General features: G+C 31.1%; 1 protein-coding gene across 2 annotated transcripts in view; it reads left to right on the top strand.

Annotated features, from left to right (window-relative positions):
* The window catches only part of LOC134685689 (uncharacterized), a 49,433-nt gene extending 45,979 nt beyond the window's left edge, over positions 1-3,454 (top strand). The window contains exon 5 of one of the 2 annotated variants that reach the window (XM_063545667.1): positions 2,945-3,454. In XM_063545667.1, coding sequence (XP_063401737.1) covers positions 2,945-3,299 — 355 coding nt within the window. In that variant the 3' untranslated portion in view covers positions 3,300-3,454. The remainder of the gene's footprint in view (positions 1-2,944) is intronic. The other variant, XM_063545668.1, reaches the window with a different exon arrangement.
* Positions 3,455-12,753: the final 9,299 nt, after the last annotated feature.

Genomic DNA, 12,753 nt, shown 5'->3' with positions numbered 1-12,753 from the left:
TCACAACATTATATGAAGTGTTCACAACATTATATTAAGTGTTCACAACTTTATACGTTTTTTGTTGTATGATGAGATTGATGTATGATGAGATTTATGAATGATGAGATCATTCGGTAAACTTCGTTTTTTTGCGGAAATTACCGAATCCATAATTGGTAAATTACGGTAAATTTATGCCCAGCAAACAAATTTAAACAGTTATTATTATATATGTGACCATTAAGGCAGTATACACTATTTAAAACGGATTGAAATAAGTAAATTAAGAAGTATGATCAATTTAACCCAAGTTTATTCCACACCAGGCCCGGGCATTTTAAACTTATTTTGAGGATTAGTTTCACCATATTCACAACTTAGTATGTATATATATTTACTAGAACACATCCGTGATATCGCGGGTCTGTGACTGAATTAAAGAATATAACTATGCGTAAGCCTTATTTTAGTATTGGTATTGTCATCTGATAAAGTCATGCCGATTATAAGATGAAGTTTTCTCTGCTTTTAACATCTTTCTGTTTGAATCCGTCGACCTGGAACTTGTCAATTTAATATTGGTATTATTGATTTTGTTTGGAAAACAAAAGTCTCTGGAAAGGAGTATTTTTTAATCAACAGTTTTGTCCTTTATGAGTTATGAATAAAATTGAATCTTTGATGTGCTGTTTTACGTCTAACAAATTGAAAACTGTACATGCTGTACCTATACGCCTTATTTTAAGTCCAGATTTTTATTATTCGTATTGTCATCTTAGAAAGTCATACTGATTAAAGTACTACAATCGGGAACAATGTGACAATGATTGAATTAAAAGTCGTTTCAACCCTGTGATTACGACCCGTGTATATAGCAAAATCTTAAATACAGCGTTTCGTGGTACTCCTGTCAGATGCGGAACGTACAGATAATGTAACAGTTAACAGGTGAATATATTATTGGTATCGATTCGACCCGGAACTTCTTAATTATTGGCAATATTAACTTTATGTGGAAAACAAAAGGGTCTGGAGTGATGTTATTTTTAATCAACAGCATCAGCATGGTACAATATTAGTTATATATACTCTCAGATCAGTACTTATAGTGTCTTTTTATTGTTGGGATATACAAGTACCCGCCCACATGCACGTTCACTCTATTTTCTTGTTAGATCATATGTATTTATATTTGTACCCATCTAATGACTTAATATAAAAAAGAAGATGTTGTATGATTGCCAATGAGACAACTATCCACAAAATACCAAAATGACACAAACATTAACAACTATAGGTCACCGTACGGCCTTCAACAATGAGCAAAGCCCATACCGCATAGTCAGCTATAAAAGGCTCCGATACGACCATGTAAAACAATTCAAACGAGAAAACTAACAAGCCTTTTACAACTGATTTTCATAGTTCGTTCTTATGTTGTTCTGTTACGCCACTGTCCCAGGTTAGAGGGAGGATACCAACATCCCGCTAACATGTTAAAACCTGCCACATTTTGCATATATGTGGCCGTCCCAAGTCAGGAGGAGCCTTTATTTCAGTGGTTGTCGTTTGTTAATTAATGTGTTATATACATGTTAGTTTTTCGATCGTTTGTTTTTACATAAATTAGGAATATTTTTCGTTTATCATTTCGGGGCCTTCTATAGCTGACTATCCGGTATGGGCTTTCCTCATTGTTAAAGGTCGTACTGTGGCCGTTTAGCTGTTTAAAATTTCTGTGATGTCATTTTGTCTCTTGTGGAAAGTTGTTTCATTGGCAAGCATACCACTTTTATATATATATGTACCGTGCAAACTGACGAACAAACGTGGTAAACGTTTTATTCATCCCCACAAACTCAATTTTCATAAGAGATGATAACTTTAAATGAAAATGTTAAACAGGGTCTTGAAAGGGTAAATTTTTCTATGAAAGTTTAAATTTCTATATAAGACTGCTGATCATATTTAGAAGACAATCTTAGTACTTGCCGTGCTAAAAGCTTGTAAAAAAATGGAATAATTGATGTAAAGTTATGTTTAACACCTACAGTGAAATGCTTTAAACTGCATTTTCCATATCTGTTAGATTCTTATTCATGTAAAAATGCCAAATTCTGAAAATCGATGCCAAAAATGACTCTATCATGACATATATATAAGCTAGCGTAATATGGCACCTATGTGTTATAGAAAGCTGACTGTTTTGTTTAAAAGGTCATTAAGCTTTTTAAAACTGAGTACGGACTATAAAGTGGCACCTTGCTAAATTTCTTCAGGATGAAATGAACTCGAGAATATATCATACAAATTTTCCTTCGATATTTCATTAAATAAACTTTTTATTATTTAACTTACATTTTGCCATTCGTATTTCTTACGACGAACAGAACTTCTTCAATCATTCACCTCTCAGTTTCATCTTTTCCTTACTTTCAATCCGTTTTAAATATTGTATACTGCCTTAATGATCACATATATAATAATAACTGTTTAAATTTGTTTGCTGGGCATTAATTTACCGTAATTTACCAATTGTGGATTCGGTAATTTCCGCAAAAAAAAACGAAGTTTACCGAATGATCTCATCATTCATAAATCTCATCATACATCAATCTCATCATACAACAAAAAACGTATAATGTTGTGAGCACTTAATATAATGTTGTGAGCACTTAATATAATGTTGTGAGCACTTAATATAATGTTGTGAGCACTTCATATAATGTTGTGAACACTGCATATAATGCTGTGAGCACTGCATATAATGCTGTGATCACTTCATATAATGTTGTGAGCACTACATATAATGCTGTGAACACTGCGTATAATGCTGATTATTAACATAAGGCAGTCGTGGCGTTCCATAATATCACGTGAATCAGAAGTCGTTATTTTGAAGCATCAGTTAACGTTATAATGAGAGAGAAAAATATTCAATTATCTATCATTTATTTTACAGGGTAACAAATGAATATGTTGGATGCACATTTACAGTGACAGCGTTGTTATGCTCTCTGGAAGCAGCAAATGTATATTTCAAAATTATAAATGAATCTATATCATTCTTACTTCTGAATTCCGGATTTTCATGTACTATCCGACATCCAAATGACGTTATCAAAGTTATAACGACAACAACGTCGACGACGACGATTACCACCGAAATAAAGACTTCACCAACTAAAGAGGTCCAACCATCTGTGATACAACATTCTAAAAACCCAACCAGTTCCGGGTTAAACTTAAAACGTTCGTTAAGTACTTTGTTGTGTGTTTTTATCATATCAAGTGTTCTACAAGCGTTAAATGTGTAGCTTAACAACTGGTAAATTTGTTATATTCGAATAGTAACTTTTTGTTTATTATTTTAACAATTAACTAAGTTAGTGCAGTTGATATCGAAATCTGGAATACGAAATAATGTTTTATGTCAATCTGTCTACGAATAGAACATCAGCTATGTAAAAATATGTCGATGTAGACGGAGAGGCCGGACAAATGGCCCCACTGGCAAAGCTCCACACTTTTTAAAAAAAAATCACCCCAAACTCGAATCGATTAGGTGTGGGCGATTTGCCAGTGGGCGATTTGTCATATATTCGAATACCGTACTATCTTTTTTTATTTACAAATTGAGACTAACAGGAGACCTGAAATTATAGAGGAAAACTCGTCTCGAACACACATTCCCTTCATTGTATCATTACAGAATAATGAATGTAAATTTAAACGTACATGTAAATCATTTGTAAAATTTTGTTTGCATTTTTTTCTGTCAATTTTGTAAAATTAATCTAACAAGAAATACTGTGCATTTACAATCTACCAGGATTTCGTTCAAAATGATTTGAAATATTGTTTATACATATGTCTGCAAAAAAGAGAGCCTGTAGCAAAATAAGAAAATATGTGTCAAACGTGAGATTCTTCTTGCTCACAGAAAAGGTTTTGGGAAGGATCGGAATAGCACACCGACGCTTCGGCAAACGTACATTATAATGCAAAATGACATTTTCATCATCTTTAATTTTATTGGCTTTGGTAGATACTAGAATTTAATTCATTATATTTGTAATATAGTTATAATCAGAAAAAAAATGAATTCGTTATTGTCTGTTTGATTGACTCGCTTTAAAACATGGCGCTATAATACAGTCTGTTCAATTTAGCATCATTATAGTTTGAATCATTAGAACGGTGTATTGTTTTTAGAATTTCATTATGTAATATGCATATATTTTTTATAAATACAGACAAATATTCTTCTCTACACAGACATACCAATATCTGTATACAGTGCTCTTATCATTCTACTGTAAGTTAAAAATGCAGTAATCTGATGGTATATAACGGGCTGGATATTATAAAATCTGATATTTTCTTCAACATCTGAAGAAGACATATTATGTTACAAATCCAACATATTAATTTGTTGATCGACTTTTTGATAACATCCAATTTTTGTCATTATTTTGGCTATTGAAAAATTGAGAAAACGAGAATATAATTAAAATAAACGTTGTTGACAAAATCACTTTTTCCTTAAAAGTCAAATGTTATAATGTCTTTGACTAATGTTTTCATTAGATAATTATAATTTAACAAATGACAAACTGGTTGCTATTTTTTATAAACAAAGCGTGGTTTCTTTTGTGACAATTTGTAATTGATCAAAATTCAACAATGACATCACGTAATCTTTCTATAGTCGTATTTTAGCTATTTTGACGTCTCTAAAAAAGCGACCATACCTCTTTAAACCAGAGAGTTTTGCAGATAATTGATTAATGGAAGATAAATTTCCCAAAACATATCGTTGTCATCATAAACAGATTCCACCACGATATATCAGGCGATACACCATTTCTTCATTCTCAGTATTTAAATTAAAGACACTGGGCAAGCTTTTCGTATTAAATTTGAAATTTCAAGTTTCCTTATTGCACACATAAATCAGTATCATACTTTTATATTTATTATTTTCAATGGCATACAAGTACGCGAAAATAAAAATATAAATAAAGTCGAGGATGTATAATCACATTAATATATCTTGAGCTTTAGAACCAAAAGGTGTCATAAAAAAGATAACCATATTCATCTAAAGTCAAAATCGCCTGACCATAGATGTTTATCCTGCTGTATTTTACAATTTGATAATCTGATGATCAATACTTAAAATTATATCTTTCATACAAAAAATGCACGTGTGAGGATAAATTATATTTAATATGCATATAGATTGTTTTTGTATAATTTCATAGTTGATTCGATTTTATTTTTTATCTGTTAAATATTTATTTAAAAATGTAAAAAGTGTATATATGTAAATATGATATATTTGTTATAATAAATCTTTGATAAAAATCTTATTATCTTTCTTTATTTTAAAGTAAAATAACCAAAAACCGAATACCAGAAAAAAACCAAAACGGAAAGTCCCTTGATCATTGGCAAAATGAAGAGCTCGAACACATCACACAAATTAAAAACCACTGTCACATTGCTATCTTGGTACACGTATTTTAGTCCAGTCAATATACCATAAGTTTGACCCTAACCTGAAAGTAATTGCAACAGAGGATTTTAAAGTTTTAATCTTTAACATTACACTTCAATTATACACAGAAAAAAGTACTATAAAATCTTACTTGAGGAAGACTAAAAAAATCACCATTTAAAATTCCTATGGAGATTTGCATCGACAAGGGAGAAACTCTTGCAAAAAAGCATTATTAATAAAAAATGATACAAAATTATAACTTTACCGCTTTACTTTTATTCATCAGAATGTATAGATTCTTGATTTTTTAGCCGTCTTTAGAGTATAACAAACAACTCTAAATGTGTTTTCATATCATTTATAAAGCTAGATTTCGTAATTCATTAGTTGACCATTTTTTAAAATTTTCAACATGTCAAAGTAAAGAATCTGAAATTCAATAAAAGCAATTAAGCATGTATTTCTTTTTTTGTGGTTAACAGTTTCTTTAGATAAGTAAGATGCTGACAAATGTAATATACAGATATAGACAATACCAAATTTTCACATTATTTTTTCAAAATGGTCATAAAGCTTCAAATTTGCAATTCCTAACGCGCGTCTGGCGTATATACTAAATTTTGTCCTGGTATCTATGATGATTTAATTTAAGGAAAAATGCACACAAAAGACACTAGTTATAAAACTTCGGTTTTGTGCATTTCATGAGTAGAAGATTGTATTATTTAGTCAAATAAAACTTATAACCCCATCAAAGTATCATACTTTACATAAATTTCCAGAAAATCAACCAAAAAAACTGACCAAAAAAGACTCATTTTTGGAAAGTTATCCTCCCTTCCATAAAATGCTGATTTTGAGCTTTACTCAAGTGAGATTTTATGGGACTTTTTTCTGTGTATATTAAGGGCATAATGCTATAGATTAGAACTAAAACATTTTCTGTTGTAATTAGTTCGAGCTTAAATCTTAGTTTGACTGGACAATTTCTTTTTGTAGAAAGTGGTGGAATTAACCCTATTCTAAAGCTAGCTCATTGTAGCTTCAGTTGTCGTATTTTGAGTTGAAAACAAAACAAAGTAGGTTGTGTTTCGTGTCAACCATTTACAAGATTTGAATATTTGAATTATATAATAAGCAGATCATCATCCAAAAGTGGAACATGTCCTGTTGCTTATGTAAGATCAATAAACTCATCATATATACTAGTCCCAGGATTAAATTTTGTATTTACGCCAGGCGCGCGTTTCATCTACAAAAGAATCATCAGTGACGCTCGAATAAAAAAAAGGTAAAAAGGCCAAAATAAAGCGAAGTTGAAGGGCATTGAGGAACAAAATTCCTACACGTTTTGCCAAATACAGCTAAGGTCATCTATTCCTGAGATAGATTTGTATGACAAAAATTCAAAAGTTTTGTAAACAGTTAATTTATAAATACGACCATATTAATGACATTTCATGTCGGCACAGAAGTGCTGACTACTGGGCTGTGAAAACCCGGTATAATTTGGTAAGTCATATTCGTGGCAAACGCGAATGGGATCGTTGTAGCGACAATTGGAACGTTTCTTGGGACATCTGTGCAACAGATATTCCACAAAAACAGTCAACCAACTCAAGATTGCGCTCGTTAAACATACTTAATCAACTCGAAGATATGTGTTCAATATGCAGGCACTGCTTGAAAAATTGGATCATTAAGATTAAAAGTTCACAACAAGAAAGCTGAACTCATCTCTTTTGTAGTAAACCTTTGTTCATTCCGACCCTCATAGTCAATTTCTAGGTGAAAGTCAAGATATGAACCACAATTAATTTCATAGATGCCTTTTGGATTTGAGCGTCACTGTTGTTAAACATGAAAAATGCAGGTACAGGGAAGGGATCATCATAAACATTTCATGATACTTTAGAAAATCTTAGGATATTACGAGGTACTTATAAATGATTTAAAAATAAAATGTTTTCAAAGTTTTCTGTCTTTGGAATAGACACATTGACCAACATGTTGACGAAATGGTCAACTAAATGCATGACTTAAAGGAACTTAAAAATATACTAAAAAAGTCAACAAAAGTAAAAAATTGCAACGTGCTTCAAACATTCATAGTTTGTCTGTTGAATAGATGGATAATAATGCTATGGAAATACAATTACGGAATGTTGTTTGAAATTTATATTGTTAGGCATAAAAATTATCACTAGTTAAATATGTGAGTGAAAGTAACCTTATATATGTACCTTAATGCGTATAGGCCATTGACTTGACTTATGACTCTTTCTCTATCATAGTCTTAATGCTTTGTCCTCCATCATTCATATCAATTTGAGTTTTCTGAATAGATATTCAAACACTTTCTGAATTGTACCAGGACAGAAAAAAATCCAGTAATGTTAACAAAAATAACGAATGAAATTGACACAACATCCTTTTTACCGCCACCGTCACGAATTAATTGACCGACACGAAACTCACTTGCGCAATGTTTATTGTCTTTTAAATATGCGACCAGTCGACGAATTTACAAATTAACGACTGGTAGCATATCTTATTATCGACAAGAATATTTATTTTTACTGATTGTGGATACGTATGGCGGGTGATGCATACATACATGTAGCAGACGACGACCATCCTCTCGATCCTGACTTCCTTGTTGTAGTCTGTGCGATTACTTTAAGTGTTTTTTTGTTTCATAAGTTAATTTTCATTTCTTGTAACTTGAACATCGATTAACTTTTGTTGCCTTGAATTTACCAAGTGAATACTAATATTGCATATTTGAACTTCTGGAAATAATATATTATGTTTAATGTTTATTCATATAATTTCCTTCTTATATTTTAACTGATTTGATATATTTCATCAGTTTTGAGTTCAAATTAGATGTTTATACTATTTTGAATTTCTATAAACGCATCCGCCGCCTGAATATTATCAAGTTTTATTAAGATTTTTAGTTTTCGAAAATAAAAAAAACCAATAGAAATAGAAATGCATTAAAATAACACTATGTTTGTTCTATTTTGAGAATTAAGATATCAACATACAAATACAATTTTTTTTGTACCAAGTCAGGAATATGACAGATATTGTCCATTCGCTTGATGTGTTTGAGCGTTTGATTTTGCCATTTGAATAGGGACTTTCCGTTTTGAATTTTTTTCCGAGTTCAGAGGAATAACTAATTTCTTATTTCTTACTATGAATGGTATAAATGTAAAATTACCGAAAGAACATTGCTTTAATGAATATGCAGTACTTTAATTAATAGAATACAAATTTTAAAATAGCTAGAAATGTATTAGAATACTACAATGTGTGGAAAGAAAGTAAAACACATGTGGGTAATTTTTAAAGATTTGAATGTTACAATAGAGATCACAATAGAGCACTAAGGTGATCGTACCAAGATGTTACTATTCAAAAACGAATAAAAAAGCATACGAATACAAAAGTATGAAAATGTATGATTTATAGAATATTCTTATTTAAAACGTACTAGTAATTAAAGAATTTTATCCAATTTTGTCGAATGTGTTTTGTTCTATTGCGAGACTTTAAATATCAACATACATTGTAAGAGGGATAACTTATTTCAAATTTGTAACTATGAATGATATATATGAATAGGTAAAAAATAATAGAAAGAAATAACATTACGAATTTTGCAGGAATAGACATTACTTTAATGAATATACATTTTCATAATTATTTTCATTATAATTTACAAATTGATAGCTGAAATCGCTACACCTTTATCAAGCGCTTTGTGTTGGAAGAATGTGATATGCTTTTCTGTGCTTTTTGACAAATGTAGAGAAAAATGGTACAGATATAGTTAAAAAAATGTATTATTAAAAAGTAGTTTTGACGAAAAGTCTTACAATGGCTTTAGCGTTTGTGTTTCTAGATAAGGCCTTGTAATATGTCAATCTCTTGCAAATTACAAAAAAGAAAAGAAAATGTTTTAGCAACAGTCACTGAATACGCGACAATAACTAAACGGTTAGCCAAAACATACAACTAGCTTTTTTACATTTTGGTACTCTAAGATCTGAACTATGTGTGTTTTTGGCTTTTTTTGTGATGTCTTTTATGCTTTGTATCCATTAACAGCATTTCAACTAATGATAACTTGTTCTGATGTTGTATTGTTACACAACTGTCCTAGCATGTGGGAAGGGTTTGGTGCCATGATTCAGTAAACATGATTCAGCCTGCCACAATCTGTATGCGCATGTCCCAAGTCAGAAGTCGATACATATATCGTTGTTGTTTGCATCCAGTTGATAGCAAATTCTAAAAACGTGCTGAATCTTATATAAAAAAGTGTACTTCTTAGTTGTTTCATTGGCACTCATACCACATCTTCTTATATCTTTTATATTATACGTCTTTCCTTTACATGCTTTTATTAACTTGGTTAAAAAGTTGCACACATAAACGTGACCATTTACATGAAACTGAAATTTGTTTTTATCAGGTAGATTCTAAATGCCAAAATATTAAGATATGATTCACTTTAAAGGGAAAAAATCACCATCGCTCCGCATAATCTTCGCACAGGAATACTAGAACAACTGCTTACAATTTTTATGTTCCAAATTTCAAAGGTGTAGAATCGTCTTCTTTTTGTTTTAGTGGTATTAAAAAATGGAATGCTTTGCCAGATTATGTAAAAGGTATGCATGTGAATTTAAAATTACAATATAAGTATAAAATAAAAAACGCGGGTAAAAGTTAGATTCAGATTTTATATTTTATTCTTATATGACGTGCTTCTTTCGCTTTATGAACTATTTTGTTGCACCAGATGCGCATTTCGACAATACATGTCTCTTCAGTGATGCTCGTGGCCAAAATATTTGAAATCCAAGGCTTATATAAAAGATGAAGAGCTATAATCCAAAAGGTCCAAAAAGTATAGCCAAATCCGTGAAAGGAATCAGAGCTTTGCATGAGGTAGATACATTCCTTGATTTATAATAATTTCTAATATTTTGTAACAGCAAATTTTAATAACACAAAAAATCCGTATTTTCATGCCAGTACCGAAGTACTGGCTACTGGGGTGGTGATACCCTCGGGGACTAATAGTCCACCAGCAGAGGCATCGACCCAGTGGTAGTAATTTAATTAACGGTACCAATTTTCTTGCACCAGATGCGCATTTCGACAATACATGTCTCTTCAGTGATGCTCGTGGCCAAAATATTTGAAATCCAAGGCTTATATAAAAGATGAAGAGCTATAATCCAAAAGGTCCAAAAAGTATAGCCAAATCCGTGAAAGGAATCAGAGCTTTGCATGAGGGAGATACATTCCTTAATTTATAATAATTTCTAATATTTTGTAACAGCAAATTTTAATAACACAAAAAATCCGTATTTTCATGCCAGTACCGAAGTACTGGCTACTGGGGTGGTGATACCCTCGGGGACTAATAGTCCACCAGCAGAGGCATCGACCCAGTGGTAGTAATTTAATTAACGGTACCAATTTTCTTGCACCAGATGCGCATTTCGACAATACATGTCTCTTCAGTGATGCTCGTGGCCAAAATATTTGAAATCCAAGGCTTATATAAAAGATGAAGAGCTATAATCCAAAAGGTCAAAAAAGTATAGCCAAATCCGTGAAAGGTATCAGAGCTTTGCATGAGGGAGATACATTCCTTAATTTATAATAATTTCTAATATTTTGTAACAGCAAATTTTAATAACACAAAAAATCCGTATTGTGTTGCATTCCGAAATTGACATGTTTGACCTATATACGACAACCGTTCATGCAGGCTGTTAAAAAAACTCCTCTCTCTGAACAGTGTCAGCTGATTGTTTTTTTACAAACAAAAAGGGAAGTTCATGGAAGAGCCCATAAAATCGCTATACCCTTATACACATCGGATATAGAAGTTCCCTTAATTGTCCTAATCGGAATCGAAATAATTGATGCAAGCTATACTTTATTGTGGTTTTAAAATGTGTAATCAATATATTCGTGTTATGTTAGCCCTCACTTTCGCTCGGACAAAGATAATCACGAATATAACGCATACTCATGTTAAAAATACAATAACGTATAGCTTGTACCAATCATTTCTGAGTTATATTGCGTTTATACGAATATTGTAAGCTGTGATTCATGGATACTTTTTATTGCTGTAAAATTAAATAGTAAATTAATTATTTTACTATCAAAAATACCAGAAGGTACACAGATCCATATACAAATATTTCTAAAACATTTGCAGGATAAATCACAATTTGCATTTGTTGATGGATTTTTTAAGGAGGCTCGCGAGAATAAATCATTTTTTTTTAGGTATAGGATTTTACCATTTTTTCTATAAATAAACTTATTTATACTTAATATTTTTTTTTTATAAAAACAAATTTGGTATCACCGTGATTTGAGCTCACAATCTGCCTTCGAAAGAAGCAGGCATTTTTGTTAAGGTACTTTTTTTTCTGTAAAACTGATAGGATAAAAGGCACAAGGTAATTTCGAAATAAAAAAGAACTAAATTACAGAAATTTCTGAATTGTACAACAGTTTAGTTTAAATACACATTATTTAAAAAATAAGTAATAAACAATGTAGGTCACGGATGAGTTAAAAAATATATTTCAATTTTAATGCAAAAGAACGGCATTTGTCCATCAAATGAAGATAATTGGGAGCTTTTTAAATGATATAATTATTTAAAAAGTCATCTGAGGCTAAAACGAATTGATATTTGTGGTTGATTTTTGAACCATATCATAAAGTAACAACACATAGTGTAATAAATAAAATGTATAATAAAAAATCATTTAAATTATTGCTGAATTGTTTGTACCGTCGAGCCTCCTTAAAAAATAAAGAGGTATTTGAAAATGATCGATTGATTTCGACCTTACTTGAAACAAAAGTGTTACATCATAACATAGAAAGACACATTAAAACAGTAGTATACCGATGTTCGAAATTTCTAAATCGTTTGTGAAAAAACCCAAAGCCGGGCTGCACACTTAATCTGAGGAAAACACATCAAATATAAGACGAGAACTACGATACTACAGAAACACAACACTAAAAAGTAGAACACTCAGAAACGAACTATAACATAACAATGGCCATTTTTCAATTCAAATATCAATATGATCAACTGGAATGGCTTAACCTGAATATGATCACATAAAAGGGAAAATACACTGAACGAATAAATTTTATAAACCTGTTTGCAAGTAGAATTACATGAATAATAACGAAACAGA

Source organism: Mytilus trossulus, chromosome 9 (assembly GCF_036588685.1).
Source record: "Mytilus trossulus isolate FHL-02 chromosome 9, PNRI_Mtr1.1.1.hap1, whole genome shotgun sequence".
NCBI classification, from domain to species: Eukaryota; Metazoa; Mollusca; class Bivalvia; order Mytilida; family Mytilidae; genus Mytilus; species Mytilus trossulus.
This window is presented reverse-complemented; position numbering and strand designations above follow the sequence as displayed.